The following is a 21541-nucleotide window of genomic DNA, read 5'->3' on the forward strand; positions in this document are numbered from 1 at the left end:
TCCTTCCCTCCCTCCCTCCTCTCTCCTTCCCTCCCTCCCTCCTCTCTCCTTCCCTCCCTCCCTCCTCTCTCCTTCCCTCCCTCCCTCCTCTCTCCTTCCCTCCCTCCTCTCTCCTTCCCTCCTCCCTCTCTCCTTCCCTCCTCCCTCTCTCCTTCCCTCCTCTCTCCTTCCCTCCTCTCTCCCTCCTCCTCTCTCCTTCCCTCCTCCTCTCTCCTTCCCTCCTCCTCTCTCCTTCCCTCCTCCTCTCTCCTTCCCTCCTCCTCTCTCCTTCCCTCCTCCTCTCTCCTTCCCTCCTCCTCTCTCCTTCCCTCCTCCTCTCTCCTTCCCTCCTCCTCTCTCCTTCCCTCCTCCTCTCTCCTTCCCTCCTCCTCTCTCCTTCCCTCCTCCTCTCTCCTTCCCTCCTCCTCTCTCCTTCCCTCCTCCTCTCTCCTTCCCTCCTCCTCTCTCCTTCCCTCCTCCTCTCTCCTTCCCTCCTCCTCTCTCCTTCCCTCCTCCTCTCTCCTTCCCTCCTCCTCTCTCCTTCCCTCCTCCTCTCTCCTTCCCTCCTCCTCTCTCCTTCCCTCCTCCTCTCTCCTTCCCTCCTCCTCTCTCCTTCCCTCCTCCTCTCCCTTCTACCCCTCTTCCCCCCCCCCCCCCCCACCCCCAACACCCTTCTCCCGCTCCCCTCGCTGTCAGAAACACAGACAGAGTGAGAGACACACACACACACAGAGACACACTGGGGAACCGTCCCAGCACGCTGTTGGAGGATTCCCGGTGCTGCAGTCCGTACGTAGAAAATGTTTTGTTTTATTGATTTTTTTAAAAAAAATTTATAAATTTTTTTTTATTGATTTATTTATCATTTATTATTGATGATGGCTCTTTATTTGTAAAACTGAAGTGTTTAATGTTTGTAAACTTCCCTTTAAACCCCCCCCCATTTCCTACGCCTAATTTGCACCTACGCCTGATTTTCTAAAGTGTAGACGAGGTTTTTTTGAACGTACAAAAATCTTCACGTACTCCATTCTAAGTTAGTTTGGAGTAAGTTTTCACTGCCTAAACTTTGAAAACGGGCGTAAGTGGCCGGACACGCCCCTTTTTGAAAAGAAAATTCTGTTCCAAAGTGAAACTGTTCTAACTGACTAGAACTGGAGCAAACTAAATGCCAAGGATTCAAATTTCTAAGATACTCCATTCGAAACCAGTTGCTCCAAAAAAACAGGAGCAACTCAGGCCGAAACTTGGCCCCTGAGAAACTGCCCGTAACTCTCATTCCATTTTCGCACTTCTAAACATTTTTAAAATCAAATTTACTACACTTTCTACATTCAATACGACTTCTCCAGTTGTCTCCTGTATGATATCTTGCCAAAGGCTTTCTGAAAGTCTGTGTACACCACATCCATACCATGTTTGATCTTTACTTGTGACCCGTGGCTAGAACAGTATTGCACAGGATAAAACTGATCGTTTTCTCTCTTGATGTGAGTTCTTGTAGTTTTCAGTATTGCTTATCTTTTTAAACACTCTAGCTTGATTTTGAAGTGAAGTAATAGCAATAACAACAACAACTTGTATTTATATAGCGCCTTTAACACAGGCGCTTCACAATAGCATTGTAAGACAAAAATTTGACACCGAGCCCCACACTAAGAAATTAGGACAGATGAGAGGTAGGTTTTAAGGAGCATCTTAAAGGAGGAAAAAGAGGTAACCCTACAATTTCCAGGCATTTGAATATATTTTAAGGTTATAACACATTTGGGACTTCAGTCCCAGTTATACTATTGACTAGGATGTAGTGTCAAATGTGGATGTTTTTTAAAAAAAAATGTTGTTGGCTTTGGCTCTGGTAGGACACTTACTTTTGAGTCAGGAGGTCGTGCGTTCAAGCTATAATCAAACACATTATCTAGACTAACACTTCAGTGCAGTATTGAGGGAGTGCTGCTTTGTCTTTCGATGAGATATTAAACCAAGGCCTCATCCTCCTCAGATGCACTTAAAAGATCCCATAGCATTATTTGAAGAAAAGCAGGGGAGTCTGGTTCTCTGGTCAGCATTTCACCCTCAACCAACACCATGGATTTTGGATCACTGTCGGGATGTAAATAATGCTATATAAAGGCAGTATTTGTTCTTCATGCTTAGTTGTTCTGAAGGCATTACGAGTCGACCAATGTTGGACTGAAGTCACTTTTAGGGCAGACCGGATAGGAATGACAGGTTCCCTTCCCTGAGAGCATTCATGAACCAATTCCATTTTTAAACCATCTGGTAGCTTTGGTCAATTTCTGGTGCTAACCCACTATTTACCATTTCATGCATTCACAACTCCAGGTTGCCAGTCCAGTACTGTAACCACTAGGCTACTGTACCCAATTCATTAATTACACTGGCTGCTCTTAGCCATATACGTGCACTCCATGCCATAAGTATATGCGATTGAAACTCCAGTTTGAATTTAACAGCAAGAGTTAGTTTCAAGGGGCCCAAATTTGGCCCACCCGTTTTTTCGGCACACTCACGTGAGATGCGGCAACTTCCTAGGATCAAAACGGCGCCAAAAAGATGTCCCCGGATTCTGGCCCTTCTGTCGATTCTCCTGGGGCTTGGCGTGGCGAGTCCATTGGGGGGTGGAGCTAAGGCCCTGTGCCTAAGAGTGCCAGCAGCTGTCCGCGTGCGCAGTAGAGTGTTCGCGCATGTGCAATAGCTCCTCCCATGATGATGATGATGGGACTGCAGCGTGGGACCCGATGCGTCCCGCCCCTATCTCGGGCCAAGTGGCCTGCCGTACAGGCCGTCCCGCTGCCATCCCACGCTGAGGCTACAAGAAACAGATTGGTGCGGGGAGATTTCTAATTTGGGGGTGGGGTGGAGGGGAGAGAGGAGAGTTTTGATTTGCGGGAGGGGTGGTGGGGGAGGGGAGAGAGTTTTGATGGGGGGGCCGGGGAAGAGAAGAGAATTTTGATTGGTGGGGGGGCGAGGTGGTGCGGGAAGAGAGGAGAGTTTTGATGGGAGGGGTGGAGGGTGTGATAGCTGTGTAGCCAGTAATTTTAATGAGCTTACTCAAGACTTTCCTTAACCCTGTTGATGAAAATACTTTCCTACGAGCAGGAGGTGGTACTTTTTTTTATTTGGATATTTTGAAAAGATTATGTAAATATGTTTTGTCTCTACTTTTATTTTTGTAGTTTAAGCTTCCATGAATGCTTCTGTTGTATAGTAAATTAACTTTTCGAAGTTTGTCATATGATGTCCTGTATAGCTGTTTGATCCTATTCACATTCTTTAGTCAAGTCATTAAGTACCTACGTGCGCTGATTTCTTAACTCTCCAAGGGTTTTTTTTCTGTGCGGCCACATACGCCACCTAAGTTAGTTTGGAGCAACTATTAGCTTTTTGAACTGGCTTAAATGGCCAAAATGGGCGCAGGTGGCTGGTAATGCCCCCTTTTGAACTAAACTAAATTAAAAAAAAAAATCTTAACTAACTCACTTCCACTAGCGCAAACTCTGCAAAATGGGGATTTTTAAGATACTCAAAAAAAAAACGGAGCAACTCCTGAGCAATTTTGGGCCCAAGGTTCTTCCAAGTGGGACAGTCTTCAGTTTTTTGCACACGATTAGCAGTTGACCTTCAGCTAACATATTGTACCTCTGTGACTCTAGCTCCTTAGATATGTTCTCATTTGGAAACATTCTTACGTGTGTCTTGGGGTGTAGTACATAATAGTACTTTTGAGGCCAGTTTTATTTATGCAGCAGTTTGAAACTGCACCCAAAAGTACACCGTATGCTGAAATAAAACACTGCTGTATTGCACTGAGGTGATATGCTCCTATATCACCATACACTGGCGTATTTATTTAGAGGTTGTTGCAGATTTTCAAATTGTCCCAACCGACAGTTGTGTGCTAGATGGGTGTTTCTTCAAAATTTCCAAATAATGATTTGTACTGGATTGATGTGCATTGTACTTCATTCCAAGTTTGCAAGCATGTTGGCTTGGGTTTCCTCAAAGCTTGGATTTACTCCAGAACTTGAGCATATGTTTTTTTTTAACTTCCACTTTCTTGCTCGCGTTTAAACTGATGCATTTTGAATTTGTCGACACGCTGCTTGTGCGGCACTTGTAATTCATAATTGCTTCCACTGGCATAGCTTCAGATACTATCTCTGCATGACAAAAGATCAGTTTTGATGTGTATGATTGTGTAAACTGATAGTCACTGGTATACCCCAAAAGATTGAAAAATCATAGTACAGGTACAATAGAAACCTTTGATTTCAGGCTATTTAATCCAACGTAAATTGCTTTGTGTCAATCCCTAAGAATTGAAGCAAATCAAAGACTTGCCATTATTTGGGCCAGTGACTTAAATTTGTAGTTCCTCCAAATATTGGTTTCTGCTATCGTCCTCAGATTAAAGAAATATTTCATGTTTTATTTGTTTTTCAGTATTAATGTGCCTGTGGATGGATATTCAAGTTTGTCGATGGCTCAAGGATAGTTTTTCAACAATTGCTGCTTTTAAGAGTCATAGAACCTTACAACACAGAAGGAGGCCACTGAGAACCATTGTGCCTGTGCTGGCTCTTTGAAAGAGCTATCCAATTAGTCCAACATTCTTTCCCCATAGCCCTACAAAAATGTTCCTTTTCAAGTCTATAATCCAATTCCCTTTTGAAAGTTAATATTGAATTGCTTCCACTACCCTTTCAGGCAGTGCATACCAGATAATCATAAATTGCTGCGTAAAAACCTTTCACCTCATCTGCCGTCTGGTTCCTTTGCCAATTATCGCTGTCCTCAAGTTATTGACCCTCCTGCCATTAGAAACATTTACTCTATCAAAACCCTTCATAATTTTGATACCTGTTTAAATCTCTCGTTCACCTTTTTTGTAAGGAAAATAATCTCAGCTTCTCTCGTCTCCACAAAGTTGAAGTCCCTCACCTCTGGTACCATTTAGTAAATTTCCTCTTCACCCACTCCAATGTGTGGTTCCCAGAATTGGATACAGTAATCCAGCTGAGGCCTATTCAGTGGTATATTCAGGCCTATCAAGGTTTAGCAATACATCCTTTTGTATTTATAAAGCCAAGGATCCCGTATAGTTTTTTAACAGCCTTATCAACAACCACCTTAAAAGATTTGTGTATGTGAATCCCAGATCTTTGTTCCTGCACCCCCTTTAAAATTATACCATTTAGTTTATATTACATCTCCATATTTTTCCTTCCAAACTGCATCATCAACATCGGCGGTCCCTCGAACGAGGTGACTTGCTTCCACATGAGCTCACAGATGTTTCAATGAAGGCCCCGATATTCCAGTCCTGAACTCCAATTGAGGGGGTGGAAGATGCCTGTGCGTGGATTTTTTTTAACACGTGGTGATCGTTGCACATCAGCCACCAGGCGGGCTTGACAGAGCTAGGTCTTTATCCAGTGGAAAGGCTTAACCAGGACGACTGGAGACCTGCTCTGCTGCACATATCGCAGTGTGGGCTGGCCCGTGCTGCCCCTGGGCCCTCTGCTCTTCTGGGCCCCGTACCCTAGCTTGCTGCATCTCCACTACGATCCCTCACCACTTATCTGCATCAAACATTCGCCGCACCTCCGCCACAATCTCCCACCGAATCTCAGCCACAATCCCTCAACACTCCTCCGCCTCGATCACTTGCCGCACCTCCGCCACGACCATCCCGCTCCTCTGCTGTACCTGGGCCCTGCCGATACTCCTACCCATGTTCCAAATGGCAACCTGGGTCCTGATGATATCACCCAGTCGTCCACCTGGAAGCCGTCGCACACTTGGAGCAGCTTGCTCTGGAAATTGTAGTGGCATGCTCCAGCTTTTTTATAGCCAACATATGGGTCACACCGGCCTGCGGGACTTTCTCTCTCTCTCTCTCTCTCTCTCTCTCTGCTTTCTCTCTGCTTTCTTTCTTTTTCTCGCGCGCTCTCCGCTCTCTCGCGCGCGCTCTCCGCTCTCTCGCGCGCGCTCTCCGCTCTCTCGCGCGCGCTCTCCGCTCTCTCGCGCGCGCTCTCCGCTCTCTCGCGCGCGCTCTCCGCTCTCTCGCGCGCGCTCTCCGCTCTCTCGCTTCTGTCCTCGCATATCTCTCTCGCTTCTCTCCTCGCATATCTCTCTCGCTTCTCTCCTCGCATATCTCTCTCGCTTCTCTCCTCGCATATCTCTCTCGCTTCTCTCCTCGCATATCTCTCTCGCTTCTCTCCTCGCATATCTCTCTCGCTTCTCTCCTCGCATATCTCTCTCGCTTCTCTCCTCGCATATCTCTCTCGCTTCTCTCCTCGCATATCTCTCTCGCTTCTCTCCTCGCATATCTCTCTCGCTTCTCTCCTCGCATATCTCTCTCGCTTCTCTCCTCGCATATCTCTCTCGCTTCTCTCCTCGCATATCTCTCGCGCTTCTCTCCTCGCATATCTCTCGCGCTTCTCTCCTCGCATATCTCTCGCGCTTCTCTCCTCGCATATCTCTCGCGCTTCTCTCCTCGCATATCTCTCGCGCTTCTCTCCTCGCATATCTCTCGCGCTTCTCTCCTCGCATATCTCTCGCGCTTCTCTCCTCGCATATCTCTCGCGCTTCTCTCCTCGCATATCTCTCGCGCTTCTCTCCTCGCATATCTCTCGCGCTTCTCTCCTCGCATATCTCTCGCGCTTCTCTCCTCGCATATCTCTCGCGCTTCTCTCCTCGCATATCTCTCGCGCTTCTCTCCTCGCATATCTCTCGCGCTTCTCTCCTCGCATATCTCTCGCGCTTCTCTCCTCGCATATCTCTCGCGCTTCTCTCCTCGCATATCTCTCGCGCTTCTCTCCTCGCATATCTCTCGCGCTTCTCTCCTCGCATATCTCTCGCGCTTCTCTCCTCGCATATCTCTCGCGCTTCTCTCCTCGCATATCTCTCGCGCTTCTCTCCTCGCATATCTCTCGCGCTTCTCTCCTCGCATATCTCTCGCGCTTCTCTCCTCGCATATCTCTCGCGCTTCTCTCCTCGCATATCTCTCGCGCTTCTCTCCTCGCATATCTCTCGCGCTTCTCTCCTCGCATATCTCTCGCGCTTCTCTCCTCGCATATCTCTCGCGCTTCTCTCCTCGCATATCTCTCGCGCTTCTCTCCTCGCATATCTCTCGCGCTTCTCTCCTCGCATATCTCTCGCGCTTCTCTCCTCGCATATCTCTCGCGCTTCTCTCCTCGCATATCTCTCGCGCTTCTCTCCTCGCATATCTCTCGCGCTTCTCTCCTCGCATATCTCTCGCGCTTCTCTCCTCGCATATCTCTCGCGCTTCTCTCCTCGCATATCTCTCGCGCTTCTCTCCTCGCATATCTCTCGCGCTTCTCTCCTCGCATATCTCTCGCGCTTCTCTCCTCGCATATCTCTCGCGCTTCTCTCCTCGCATATCTCTCGCGCTTCTCTCCTCGCATATCTCTCGCGCTTCTCTCCTCGCATATCTCTCGCGCTTCTCTCCTCGCATATCTCTCGCGCTTCTCTCCTCGCATATCTCTCGCGCTTCTCTCCTCGCATATCTCTCGCGCTTCTCTCCTCGCATATCTCTCGCGCTTCTCTCCTCGCATATCTCTCGCGCTTCTCTCCGCTCTCTCTCGCGCTTCTCTCCGCTCTCTCTCGCGCTTCTCTCCGCTCTCTCTCGCGCTTCTCTCCGCTCTCTCTCGCGCTTCTCTCCGCTCTCTCTCGCGCTTCTCTCCGCTCTCTCTCGCGCTTCTCTCCGCTCTCTCTCGCGCTTCTCTCCGCTCTCTCTCGCGCTTCTCTCCGCTCTCTCTCGCGCTTCTCTCCGCTCTCTCTCGCGCTTCTCTCCGCTCTCTCTCGCGCTTCTCTCCGCTCTCTCTCGCGCTTCTCTCCGCTCTCTCTCGCGCTTCTCTCCGCTCTCTCTCGCGCTTCTCTCCGCTCTCTCTCGCGCTTCTCTCCGCTCTCTCTCGCGCTTCTCTCCGCTCTCTCTCGCGCTTCTCTCCGCTCTCTCTCGCGCTTCTCTTCCGCTCTCGCTCGCGCTTCTCTCCGCTCTCGCTCGCGCTTCTCTCCGCTCTCGCTCGCGCTTCTCTCCGCTCTCGCTCGCGCTTCTCTCCGCTCTCGCTCGCGCTTCTCTCCGCTCTCGCTCGCGCTTCTCTCCTCGCATCTCTCCTCGCGCTTCTCTCCTCGCGCTTCTCTCCTCGCGCTTCTCTCCTCGCTTCTCTCCTCGCGCTTCTCTCCTCGCATCTCTCTCTCTCTCTCTCTCTCATCTCTCTCTCTCTCTCTCTCTCTCTTCTCTCCTCGCATCTCTCTCTCTCTCTCTTCTCTCCTCGCATCTCTCTCTCTCGCTTCTCTCCTCGCATCTCTCTCTCTCGCTTCTCTCCTCGCATCTCTCTCTCTCGCTTCTCTCCTCGCATCTCTCTCTCTCTCTCACACACACACACTTCTCTGCATTAAATTTCATCTACCATGTGTCTACCCATTTCACCAGTCTGTGTCCTCCTAAAGTCTGCCACTATCCTCCTCACTGTTTACTAAATTTCCAAGTGTTGTGTCATCTGCAAACTTTGACATTTTGCATCCTATACCCAAGTTCAGGTCATTAAAATATATCAAAAAGAGCAGTGGTCTTTAATACCTACCATTGGGGGACACCACTTTATACTTTCCTTCTGTTTGAAAAATAGTTGCTCACCATTTCTCTCTGCTTTCTGTCTGAGCCAATTTTGTATCCGTACTGCCACTACCCCTTTAATCCCATGGGCTTCGATTTTGCTAAGCAATCTATTACATGTCACTTTATCAAAAGCCTTTTGAAAAGCATGATCACTTTCCACTTGAAATGTGAAAAATGCTGAGCAGTACATTTGTATTTTTGTTTTCCAAACTTGGTTGAGCTGTATAATACCGGGATGTAGTACTGGTTGTGATTGTGGTGAGAGCAATTTGAGGTGATGAATTAAGAGTGTAACGCAAAAAACATATTGACACAATATTAAGTGTGACCTTTTTTTTAAAACCATAACGTTATGTTGCCAATGTGCTAAATAAGCTGCTGATAGCTGTAGCTGACTCTTTTGTATTATCTTGTCATGTCACTTTGCTCTTCCTGTGCCATTTGCTGCTTTTTCCTTCCTTACTGGGAACAGCTATAATTTCATGCTGTTTACACATTCAAAAAAAATCACAGCTGGTACCGGATCAGGTTTTTGCTCTTAGTTTGAGTTTGAGAAATTCAGTGTGATTTTCACTGGTCGTTTTTACATTCTGCATATTGGGTAATCTGGGAACATAGTGTGCATGTCTATCAATATTCGCAGCTATGAAATGGTTGGCGTGTTTCTCCATAAAGGACCACTTAGTGACTCATCACACAGGTTCAGAAGCAGGCTGGCTGCTTATCTCGGAAAAGGAATGGGTGTTCATTATAATAATGTATTGATTAAGATGTAGTAGTATCTACTCAAACTTTCTACCATTCACTTGCCACTTCAGGCCCTTTGTGCCGAGTTCACGAATGGGTTTAATAGAAGATTGGCAAATTGGACAAGATAAAGGAGCATACTCGTAAAACAGCAGTCTAAATCAATCCAGTTATTTACTGATTACTGATGAAATCTATGTTGAATATGTCGGCACAGGCTATGTATTGAATTTTTTTTTGCTATTTAATTGAAATTCTAGTTTATAATAAAACTGAGCTTGGTCAGTTTTATTATAAACTAGATTGATGACTTGGCTTGTTGATTATTGGTTCATCAAAAGTACTACTGCCACTTGTAGGAAAATCAGGACTGGATTGTTGATATATCAGTACTTCTCCCATTAACAACATTAATGGTCTGAAATATAATTTCCTTTCTGTGCATTTTGAAGGCACAATGGTGTCTTTTAGTTTCCATTCACCAAACTTGGTTCTGCTAATCTCAGCTGCAGTATTGTTTCAGGGAAGTTGGATGCAGCATTTGATAACTACTTCGTTGCTAAGTAATGCCATGGATGTATTTGATTCTTTAGCATTTGCCTCCTGGTCTGGGAAGGAAAATGGGCTTGTGCCTGTGCCATGTAACTCGTGGTATGATGCTGAAGTCAGTTACGAGCTGTGTGATGTCTTCCAATCCTTCTCCCTCACCAGCTAGCTTCAAGCACTTGTGTAACAGCTGTCACTACTGAAGCAGGCTTTCAACCTGACTGCCTGCCTCTCTTCCGCTCTTACATCCGGTCCAGGGTGTCCTTGGAGATGGAGCACGCAGTGTCCACCGGTACGCTCGCGGCCTTCCGCGAGAGGTGGGCACCGGAGGGACTGGAGTGCATCATCACGCCCGGCAACCAAATTTTAATTTGATTTTACGTTTTTAAGTTTAATTTGTTTTAATTGCCGGTGCTTTTAGTGTCCCCCTTCCCTTTTATAGGGGGCACTGGGGAAAATTGTGATTTTAGTGCCCAAAAAAAAAACAAAAAACAAAAAACAAAAAAAAAAGAAAAAAGAAAAAAAGGGCCTTGTAAATGTCTGGTGTGTCATCCAGGTCGGGTGGCACGGATACATGTTTTATGTTTTTGCAGGTGAACTCCAAAAGAGTTTCCTGCCACTGATTCCTGATGAGCAGAAGGGTATGGTTTAAGAGTTGTTTGCATCCAGGCCTAGCTATCTCTGCAAACTCATTTTCCTGAGGAGTGCATTCGGAAATTCTTTTGAGTAGAAAGACACAAGACAGTGTGATTTGGGGAATATTTCTTTTTGAGACATTAATGTCAATTTGTTATATAAACTGTTGCAAACCAGTACATCTTTACTGCAGAATTAACAAGTACAAAGAGCTCCAACCATTGAAATTTATCCTGTGCTGGCTTCATCTTTATTGGTTTACCTACGTAAATTGCTGTGCTCTAGGGAAAAAATTGTTTTGTGACATACTTGGAAAATAATTTGATGACCCGACAAGGTGTTTTTAAGTACAAGTTTAAAAGAAAATCTTCTACTGGCTTTACCTGCATTTCTGACATGCTTTTAATCTTCCAATGTTGAGGAAAATTCCATGAACTATAATCACCACCTTCATTATTTGTAAATTACAAACTTAACCATTTCAGACTGCCATCTTTGCTCCAATTCCTAGTTATTGCCATGGGAAGTGTAACCCATTGTCTAGCTTTTTCATTTTAGAACAGCCAAAAAGGTGATGTTAAAGTTCAATTTGTTTTTTTCCAGTGGGTGTGATTCGGTGCCCGGTGTGCCGACAAGAATGCAGACAGATAGACTTGGTCGATAACTACTTTGTGAAGGATTCCACGGAAGGGGCAAACAATTCTGATGAAAAGTCATGTCAGGTAGGACTGGTCTATTTCTGGTGGTTTTACAAAATTAGGATGAACTCGGAACATCAGTGGATAAATGGTTAGTGTTAAAGATGATGGGCCATATTTGAGCAATTTTCTGTTCAGCTGCCAAATCAGAAATATTTTTTTTAAAAGTCCAAGATGGCTCTTGTATGGAGCAATTTAAACGATGTGTTAGTGGACCAGGAAGCTTGTTGGGGTAAGTTATGGGTAAACATTTGTAATTACAATACTTTTAAAGACAACACATTGCAGAATTACTACTCTCTTTTGTATCTTGAGGACCTGCATATCAAGTGGCCAGAACCTCATTCCAGCAACCGTTGATGGTCTTGTAGTCACAGTACTACACCCTGTAGAATTGGCTCAAGAATTTTTAAATCAATCCATTATCTTTTGCCCATTAACTTGCACCATAAGTGTTTGGTAAAAACTGAACTTTCAGAATCAATTTATCTCTTCCTCCCCACCCCACCCCTTTCCCGGGAGAACAAATCGTCACTAAACGGAACAGGTATTGCCGATTGTGCTTTATTTCCCTCACCACCTCCACAAGTCGTCTCATCCTTCATGGGGAATAGACCTTTCAGAACTCAATGGTTGAACATCTTAACAAAATACCGTTCACTCATGTGTTGGCAAAAACAATACCATGTGTTATATCTGGTCCCTGCCACAAACTCTGTTCCTTAGCCACTGACTCCATCCCTCTCCTCAACTTCTGTCTGAGGCTAAATCAGACTGCTTGCAACCTTGGTATCATATTTGACCCTGAAATGAGCTTTCAACCACATATCTGCAGCTTAACTACGACCACCTATTCACCTATTTACACCTCTGTAACATTACCCATCTCCGCCCTTGCTTCAGCTCAGCCGCTGCTAAAGCCCTCATCCACACCTTTTGTTATCTATAAACTTGACTCTTCCAATTCACTCCTGGCTAGCCTCCCACATTCTACCTTATGTAAACTAGAGGGGATCCAAAACTCGACTGCCTGTGTCCTAACTCTCTCCAAGTCCCGCTCAACCATCACCCCTGTTCTCGCTGACCTACATTGGCTCATGGTTAAGCAACGTCTTTCAAAATTCTCATCCTTATTTTCAAATCCTTTCATGGCCTCGCCCCTCCCTAGCTCTGTAATCCCCTCCAGCCTCACAACCTCCCCGAGATGTCTGCGCTCCTCTAATTCTGCCCTCGAGCATCCCCGATTATAATCGCTCAACCATTGGTGGCCGTGTCTTCTGCTGCCTTAAGCTCTGGAAGTCCCTGCTTAAACCTCTCTACCTCTCTATCTCTCTTTCCTCCTTCAAGATGCTCCTTAAAATCTACCACTTTGACCAAGCTTTTGGTCACCTGTCCAAATTTCTCCTTGTGCAGCTTGGTGTCAAATTTTTTAAATCTCATAATATGCCTGTAAAGCACCTTCGGACATTTCACTATGTTCAAGGCAAGTTACAAGTTGTCATTGTTGTTTAAGCTCTGAAAGCTAAGCCTTTTGTCAATCCGTAGTGACAGTAGAAATGCATTTCCAAGAAAAATGAGTACCCTCACCTACATGGCAAGTTTGTTTCAGCACATGTCAGGAATTCATCTGTAAAGCAGCTTCTCTGATGGACTTTTACTTACTGGCGAGTGGCAATCCCTTTTAAATTGGTAGTTTTGACAATTCGACTTCTAAGATATTTATTTGAGCTGCATTCAAAAGCAAACGGAGAAAAGTTTTCTTGGAAGACATATTACAAGTTAGTGGTCTTGAAAGTGAGAGGCGGAAACATACCCTCCTCAGAGCCATCAGACTGTCTACAGCTTCGTAGCCACAATATCATGATCACTGGTTCCGTACAAGCCTTACCTGTGTGCAAGCAGGTCCAGAGACGAAATAAAGTGCCCAGGCATACTTGCTGACTTATGAGAATTCTCTATTCGTCACCTATGAAACGACATAACATTTACCAATTTGATTCACCTTCCAAATCTATTGTGATGTGATTTAGCCCAGCATCCCCCAATGCCCTTGATGTTGGTTCCCTGACTCTGACATGGAATTGGTGGAGAAGCTCAAGGAAGAATAGCATACCCAGTCCCATTTCTGCATCAACATAACCCATTTTTTCCACCCAAAGTGCAGGCATACACAGATACCTGAGTGTTGTCAAGCCATTTTTATATAGAAACACGTTGGATCTAACTAGTTTCTATTTTTCTTCTGCCTTCCACTCCAACCCCCCAACATTTCTGCAGATTCCCATGAGAATAGTGAAGAGGGGAGACAGTACCAAGTTGGTCTCAATTGTGTTTGAAACTCTGGGGCATTGTTTTGTCTCCATTACTGAACTCCTGAATCATTTGTCCGAGATAATTGGTAACTTGGACATCTGACCGTATAGGTTGCTCACTTGTGAAATAAAGCTTGTGCTGTGGCTTTCTGGAAACCTACAAGCTAGAATATATAAAATTATAAGTGGAAGTGTTTTGCCCTCTTGTGTTAGGAAAAAGACTATAACCGTCTTTATCGACATAGTCCAGCCCAGCTCTTACTGTTTCTCTCTCTTGTAACTCCTCCCCTGCCATCCTCCACCTCAAATTATAATAAGATTTTCCTCAACTTCATTGAGGATTTGATTCCCATCTGCATCTGGAGGGGAATTTGTTTGGGTTACTTTGATCTCTCTTTATGAAAGATGTCTTGCCACATTGTCGTCTTCTATTTCTTCTTCGGTGAGAATGATGCATGTTTCTTTTCACCATATAGGCTACTATAGATTTCCATTTAATGTCCTGGAAAATGGCCCTCCTTATAGGTTTGATCTCATTAAGGAGTCTAATATTCATAACTTAATTATTTTTAGTCTTCTGGCAAGAGAATGAGTTGGTCTTTTGACCACGTTCCAGACTTCTACCTGAAGTGATCGAAAGTTCTCTTAGTCTGTTAAATACATTATAGACCTGAGACTTCACCAATAAAAGGACTTGTTATTGAGGATAGGACTTCAAACTATTTAAGTCTCCTAACTATCTGTGAAGGATTGATGAATGTGCAGACTGGACTGTTGCATTGCCTTCTGTCAGGTGGGCTGCAATGCTCCTGGTAAGATGAGTCTTTTCTGTACAGGATAGTAGCAACATAGGCCAGTACAGAGAGGAGTCATTTGCACATTTTATCAAATATTGCATTGACCATATTAATGAGAGAGACTTACTCTTAATCCAGTGGAAGTAAAATTTTGATATTTCAAAGCTATTGCTGTGGTACAGGTTACATGGTCTAACACTCGAATAAAGATATACTCGACGTGTGATGCTTATCGAGAGATATTGGCCCAAATATTCCTACAACAACAATAACTTGTATTTATATAGCGCCTTTAATGTAGTGAAAAATTCCAAGGCGCTTCACAGGAGTGTTACAAGTCATAAAAATTAACACCGAGCCACAAGAATAAATTAGGCCAAAAGCTTAGTCAAAGAGGTAGATTTTAAGGAGCTTCTTAAAGGAGGAAAGAGGTAATGGGGCGGAGAGATTTAGGGAGCGAGTTTGAGTTTGGGTTCTAGACAACTGAAGGCACAGCCACCGATGGTTGAGCGATTATAATCAGGGATGCTCAAAAGGGCAGAATTTGAGGAATGCAGATATCTTGTGGGTTGGCGGGGGGGGCGGGAGAAGGGGGATGTCGATGTGGGGCTGAAGGGGATTAAAGATATGGAGGGATTTTGAAAACGAGGAACAGAATTTTGAAATCGAGGCGTTGCTTAACCGGGAGCCAATGTAGGTCAGCAAGCACCGGGTTAAAGGGTGAACGGGACTTGGTGCGAGTTAGGACACGGGCAGGGCCGAGTTTTAGATTACCAAGTTTACGTAGGGTAGAATGTGGGAGACCAGCCAGGAATGCATTGGAATAGTCAAGTCGAGAGGTAACAAATACATGGATGAGGGTTTCAGCAACAGATGAGCTTGAAGCATGGGTAGAGATGGGCAATGTTACGGAGGTGGAAATAAGCGGAGAAATTTCTGCTCATCCAGGACTGGATGTTGGACAAGCAGTCTGACAAGTTGGAGACTGTGGAGGGATTGAGAAGTGATAGTGAGGTACAGCTGGGTGCCATCAGCGTACATGTGGAAACTGATTCCGTGTTTTCAGATGATGTTGCCAAGGGGCAGCAAATAGGAGGGAGCCAAGGCTAGATCCTTGGGGGACATCAGAGGTAACCCGTTAACGACTGCCACCTGCCGTCAATTAGCCTTGCCCGTGCCCGTTTAAACTCCATGATATTTTGTGTGGCAAGTTGGTGGAAATGGGAGACGGAAATGGCGTCCTCTACAGGGCATCTGGGATCTGAGTGTAAAAGGGCAAGCAACTGTGGATCTCCTTAACCAGTCAGATTGAAGGATTGTGAAATGAACAATGCAATGTCTGAACAAAGTGCAAGGTAGAATGGTGAATTCAATGTGAAATCGGGTACAGAAAGAGGGGGAAAGGAAGATTGGATTAAGAGAGGGAAAACATTTTTTCCACACTTGTAATAGTTAATTTTCAATGCCAGAGGGGTTGACTGGCAGTAATTAACACTTATCACGTCGTTGAAATGATTTGACTTAACTTTTTGTGGTGAGTTTGCTCTCTACAATAGTAGAAAGTATAGAAACTTCATGCTGCTCAATGTATTTGATGGGGAGCCAGATAGCGAGATGCCATTTTTGCGAAGCTAACAGGATGGCACATTTCCGACAGCATTTACTCAATTTCCATATTTAATCGCTCATCTGCCCTTGCCTGAAGTTGCTGTGGCATTTACCCTTGAATAACGGCAAGCACTATTAGCCTCGCCGTTACTTTAACAGCAATATTTGGGCTATGTTGTCAACATGCTTTGCATTTGTATTCTTTGAACCAGCTTTTCCTGTAAGAGGGAAGCCACGAAGTGAACTACTTAGTGGTCGTTCTCTGGTGACCATCACAACTCCAAATGAGAGTTAAGTGTTTCACGTGTAAGTCATATTCTCTCTCAGATGCTGATTAACCTGTGCATTTCCAGCATTTGCTGTTTTCATTTCATCTATAACTCTTTTCAAATCAAAATGCTGAGAGATATGGTTATTCAAAGTAAGCATGATTCCGAAATGACATTTCATGGATTGGTTTGTTAATAAATCTTCCCAATTGGATTGACTATCAAGGTCATACATTTGAATTAATATTGAAACTAAAGCTAATTTGTCTACCTTTTTAGTGAATTATGCTACATACAAAAATTTGGAGCTCCCCTTGTGCAAGCTTCTGGTATGTGATGGAAAAAAACTTTTTTTTTCTTTTTGGGTACCAAATTTCAACTTCCTTTCCAGTTATCCATTCTTCCACATCTTGTTTATCTTCTCTCTGGTATTGCTAGTCCATACATTGGGCCCAAGTTTTCACACGAAAAAAAACGGGCGCCCCTCCGAGCTGGGCGCCCGTTTTTTGCGCCTAAAACGGCGCCTAAAAAAAAACTCGCGATTCTCGAGCGCTTTGCAGCTCCTTGTCTGCCTGGCACGGCGCCCAGGGGGGCAGAGCCTACACTCGCGCCGATTTTGTAAGTGGGAGGGGGCGGGTACTATTTAAATTAGTTTTTTTCCTGCCGGCAACGCTGCGCGTGTGCGTTGGAGTGTTCGCGCACGCGCAGTGTGAAAAAAACATTGGCACTCGGCCATTTTTGTAGTTCTTTGTAGCAGTTTAGTTTTTGAACATTTTTTTATAAAAGTACATTGCCATCAGCACTGAGGCTACTTGTAGCAGTGAGAAGGGTGCAGGAAGCCTCAAAGTTGAGCCAGCCGTTTCCTGACAACCTCCCCCTTTTGCCGTCGGGAAATGGCTCCTCAATTTTTGAGGCTTCCTGCAGCCTTCTACCGTCCCCCGTGTTCAGTCGGCTCCCCCCTCCCCCCCCCCCCCGGCGTTCGGTCGGCTCCCTCCCCCCCCTGGCGTTCGGTCGGCTCCCCCCCCCCCCCCCCCCCCCCCCCCCCCCGCGTTCGGTCGGCTCTCTCCGTCCCGCGTTCGGTCGGGCCCCCCCCTGCGCGTTCGGTCCGTTCCCTCCCGCCCGCGTTCGGTAACGGCTGCCTCGTTTTGTGGCGCTTGCTGCAGCATTCTTCCTGGCTGAAGCACTTTCACACGGGTAGGAAGATGGTTTATTTTATCTTTTCTTTGCTTATAAATGTTTATTCAGGTTGGATTTATTTGTATAATAATTGTATAAGTATAAATAAGGATTTATTGTAGAATTTAATGAGTTCCCCTCCCCCCCCACCTCGTTCTGGGCGCCTGATTTGTAACCTGCGCCTGATTTTTTTTAATGTGTAGAACAGATTTTTTCAGTTCTACAAAAATCTTCACTTGCTCCATTCTACTTTAGTTTGGAGTACATTTTCACTGTGGAAACTTTGAAATCAGGCGTCAGTGGCCGGACACGCCCCCTTTTGAAGAAAAAATTCTGTTCCAAAGTAGAACTGTTCTACCTGACTAGAACTGCAGAAAAAAAAATGTGGAGAATTGCGATTTCTAAGATAGTCCGTTCTCCACCAGTTGCTCCTAAAAATCAGGCGCAAATCATGTGGAAACTTGGGCCCCTTGTTCTGTAGTTTAAAATATTTGGCAACAGCAATCGGGAAAAGTTAGTCAAACTGACTCGTAAGAAGTAAAGAAAGAGTACCTTTTACGTCTTCATGACATCCCAATGTTCTTCACAGCCAATGAACTACTTCTAAAGTGCACTCATAGACAAATGCAGCAGGTAATTTGTAAACAGCAATGTCCCACAAACAGCAGAAATGGTCACAAAACAATTAGTGGATATAACGGATAAGTATGAAATTTGTATATAGAACAATTAAGAAAATATTGAGTGTCTTGATGTAAAGCTCCAGATCTTAAAATGTGAATTTGAAAATAAATTGACATCAATTTAAGTTGTACAAATCTCCCATAATTAAACAAGCAATGAAAAACTCTTATCGAGTACCTCTGAAGCAGGACAGACTTTGATTAAGAGTGATGTTTCTCATTTTGTAGTAGCATATTTTACCTTGCAGATCAGTGATCTACAGTGATCTTTTTTGATTCTACAGGTATGCACAAGCTGTGAAGATAATGCAGAAGCCAGTGGATTTTGTGTGGAATGTCTTGAATGGCTCTGTAAAACTTGTGTAGAAGCTCACCAGAGAGTGAAATTCACAAAGGATCATACAATAAGAAGGAAGGAAGATGTTTCACCAGGTTGGGAATTAATTTTTGTGAATGCAGTTCTAATATTGCAGGTTTGATCTGAACTTTCAAAAGACTGAAGATGGTTTGCTACAAGGAATCTGGATAGCACATATATTGAATAAATACTGTGAAACTTGATTACAGATTACAACAGTATAATAGACCGTATGCCCACATTTAGAGGGCATAAGAATAAATATGAAGGTATTAAACATTGAACTACATAAGGCATCGAGTGGCAGACCATTTGATCATTGTAACCTTTTGCAAACTGAAATCTATTCATGGTCTGAAGCATCTAGAGTAAGTATTTTCTGCAAACAGTTCATCAAAATGGTGATCAATGTTAAATCAAAACCAGAAAATAGGTATGTGAGAGGGATTCGGGAGGCTTCAGGATGTTAATTTATGCTTCAACAGGCATGGATGGTATGCATCCTGGAATACTGAAAGAAGAGGCAAGGAGCAAGTAGAAACTGACCATTTCTTTCAAACATGGTTAGATATGGAAGTTGTCAGTACTTGAAGGTTGCCAATGTATTCAAAAAGAGATGAGGGGTAAACCGGATTATGAAAAATGTGGCAACCTAACCTCAGTAGTGGGTAAGCTTCCAGTGGCTGTACTGTGATTAAAAACTAATAATAAATTAGAAAGGTATTTGTTAATTAAGGACTGCCAGCCCAGATTTATCGGCTCATCATGTCTGCCAAATTCAAGTCTTGTTTGAGGAAATAATAGTATGTATGTATTAAACGAAGTAAAAAGCAGAGAGACTTGAGGTTTAGATGCACATTACCCTTGTGAAATCTGAATAGTACATGTCAGCAACCTGGCACCTGTTTCATAGAAACATAGAAAATAGGTGCAAGAGCAGGCCATTCGGCCCTTCGAGCCTGCATCGGCATTCAATATGATCATGGCTGATCATGTAACTTCAGTACCCCACTCCTGCCTTCTCTCCATACCCCCTGATCCCCTTAGCCATAAGGGCCACATCTAACTCCCTCTTGAGTCAAGTTCATTGGATATATTCAACAACTTTCTGTGGTAGAGAATTCCACAGGTTCACCACTCTCTGGGTGAAAAAGTTTCTCCTTATCTCAGTCCTATATGGCTTACTCCTTAACCTTAGACTGTGACTCCTGGTTCTGGACTTCCCCAACATCAGGAACATTCTTCCTGCATCTAACCTGTCCAGTCCCGTCATAATTTTATATGTTTCTATGAGATCCCCTCATCTAAATTCCAGTGAGTATAAGCCTAGCCGATCCGGTCTTTCTTCATATGTCCGTCCTGTCATCCTGGGAATTAGTCTGGTGAACCTTCGCTGCACTCCCTCAATAGCATGCATGTCCTTCCTCAGATTAGGAGACCAAAACTGCACACAAAACTCAAGGTGTGATCTCAGCAAGGCCCTGTACAACTGCAGTAAGACCTCCCTGTTCCTATACTCAAATCCTCTCGCTATGAAGGCCAGCATGCCATTTGCTTTATTTACTGCCTGCTGTACCTGCATGCCTATCTTCAGTGACTGATGTACCATGACACTCAGGTCTTGTTGCACCTCCCCTTTTTACTAATCTGTCACCATTCAGATAATCTGCCTTCCTGTTTTTGCCACCAAAGTGGATAACCTCACATTTATCCATATTATACTGCATCTGCCATGCATTTGCCCATTCACCTAACCTGTCTGTCACCCTACAGCCTCTTAGCATCCTCTTCACAGCTCACACTGCCACCCAGCTTCGTGTCATCTGCAAACTTGGAGATATTACACACAATTCCCTCATCCAAATCATTAATGTATGTTGTAAATAGCTGGGGTCCCAGCACTGAACCTTGCAATACCCCACTAGTCACTGCCTGCCATTCTGAAAAGGACCCATTTATTCCACTCTTTGCTTCCTGTCTGCCAACCAGTTCTCTCTCTACTTCAATACATTACCCCCAATACCATGTGCCTTAATTTTGTACACTAATCTCTTGTGTGGGACCATGTCAAAAGCCTTTGAAAGTCCAAGTACACCACATCCACTGGTTCTCCCTTATCCACTCTACTGGTTACATCCTCAAAAAATTCCAGAAGATTTGTCAAGCATGATTTCCCTTTCATAAATCCATGCTGACTTGGACTGATCCTGTCACTGCTTTCCAAATGCGCTGCTATTAGATCGTTAATAATTGATTCCAGCATTTTCCCCACCACCGATGTCAGGCTAACTGGTATATAATTCCCTGTTTTCTCTCTCCCTCCTTTTTTAAAAAAGTGGGATTACATTAAGCTACCCTCCAATCCATAGGTACTGACCCAGAGTACATGGAATTTTGGAAAATGACTACCAATGCATCTACTATTTCTAGGGCCACTTCCTTAAGTACTCTGGAATGCAGACGATCAGGCCCTGGGGATTTATTGGCCTTCAGTCCCATCAGTTTCCCTAACGCCATTTCCTGACTAATGAGGATTTCTCCAGTTCCCCCTTCTCGCTAGACCCTCGGTCCCCCAGTATTTTCGGGAGGTTATTTGTATCTCCCTGAGTGAAGACAGAACCAAAGTATTTGTTCAATTGGTCTGCCATTTCCTTGTTCCCCATTTTGAATTCACTTGATTGTGACTGCAAGGGACCTACATTAGTCTTCACTAATCTTTTTCTCTTCACATAGCTATAGAAGCTTTTGCAGTCAGTTTTTATGTTCCCTGCAAGCTTACTCTCAGACTCTATTTCCCCCCTCCTAATTAAACCCTTAGTCGTCCTCTGCTGAATTTCTCCCAGTCCTCAGGTTTGCTGCTTTTTCTGGCCAATTTATATGCCTCTTCCTTGAATTTAACACTATCCCTAATTTCCTTGTTAGCCACGGTTGAGGCACCTTCCCCGTTTTATTTTTACGCCAGACAGGGATGTACGATAGTTATAATTCATCCATGTGATCTTTAAATGTCTGCCATTGCCTATCCACTGTCAACCCTTTAAGTATCATTCGCCAGTCTATCCTA

At 44.6% G+C, this 21541-nt stretch overlaps 1 protein-coding gene across 7 annotated transcripts in view; it reads left to right on the forward strand.

The window, feature by feature from the left end:
* The window catches only part of trim33 (tripartite motif containing 33), a 249952-nt gene that overhangs the window by 108772 nt on the left and 119639 nt on the right, over positions 1-21541 (forward strand). For all 7 annotated transcript variants that reach the window (XR_011587467.1, XR_011587468.1, XM_070858846.1 and 4 more), the window contains exons 2-3: positions 11180-11298; positions 18404-18551. Coding sequence is in view for 5 of the 7 variants with exons in the window: in XM_070858846.1 (XP_070714947.1) it covers positions 11180-11298; positions 18404-18551 (267 nt within the window). In the remaining 2 variants the exon portion in view is untranslated. The remainder of the gene's footprint in view (positions 1-11179; positions 11299-18403; positions 18552-21541) is intronic.

This window comes from Pristiophorus japonicus, chromosome 17, assembly GCF_044704955.1.
Source record: "Pristiophorus japonicus isolate sPriJap1 chromosome 17, sPriJap1.hap1, whole genome shotgun sequence".
NCBI lineage: Eukaryota > Metazoa > Chordata > Chondrichthyes > Pristiophoridae > Pristiophorus > Pristiophorus japonicus.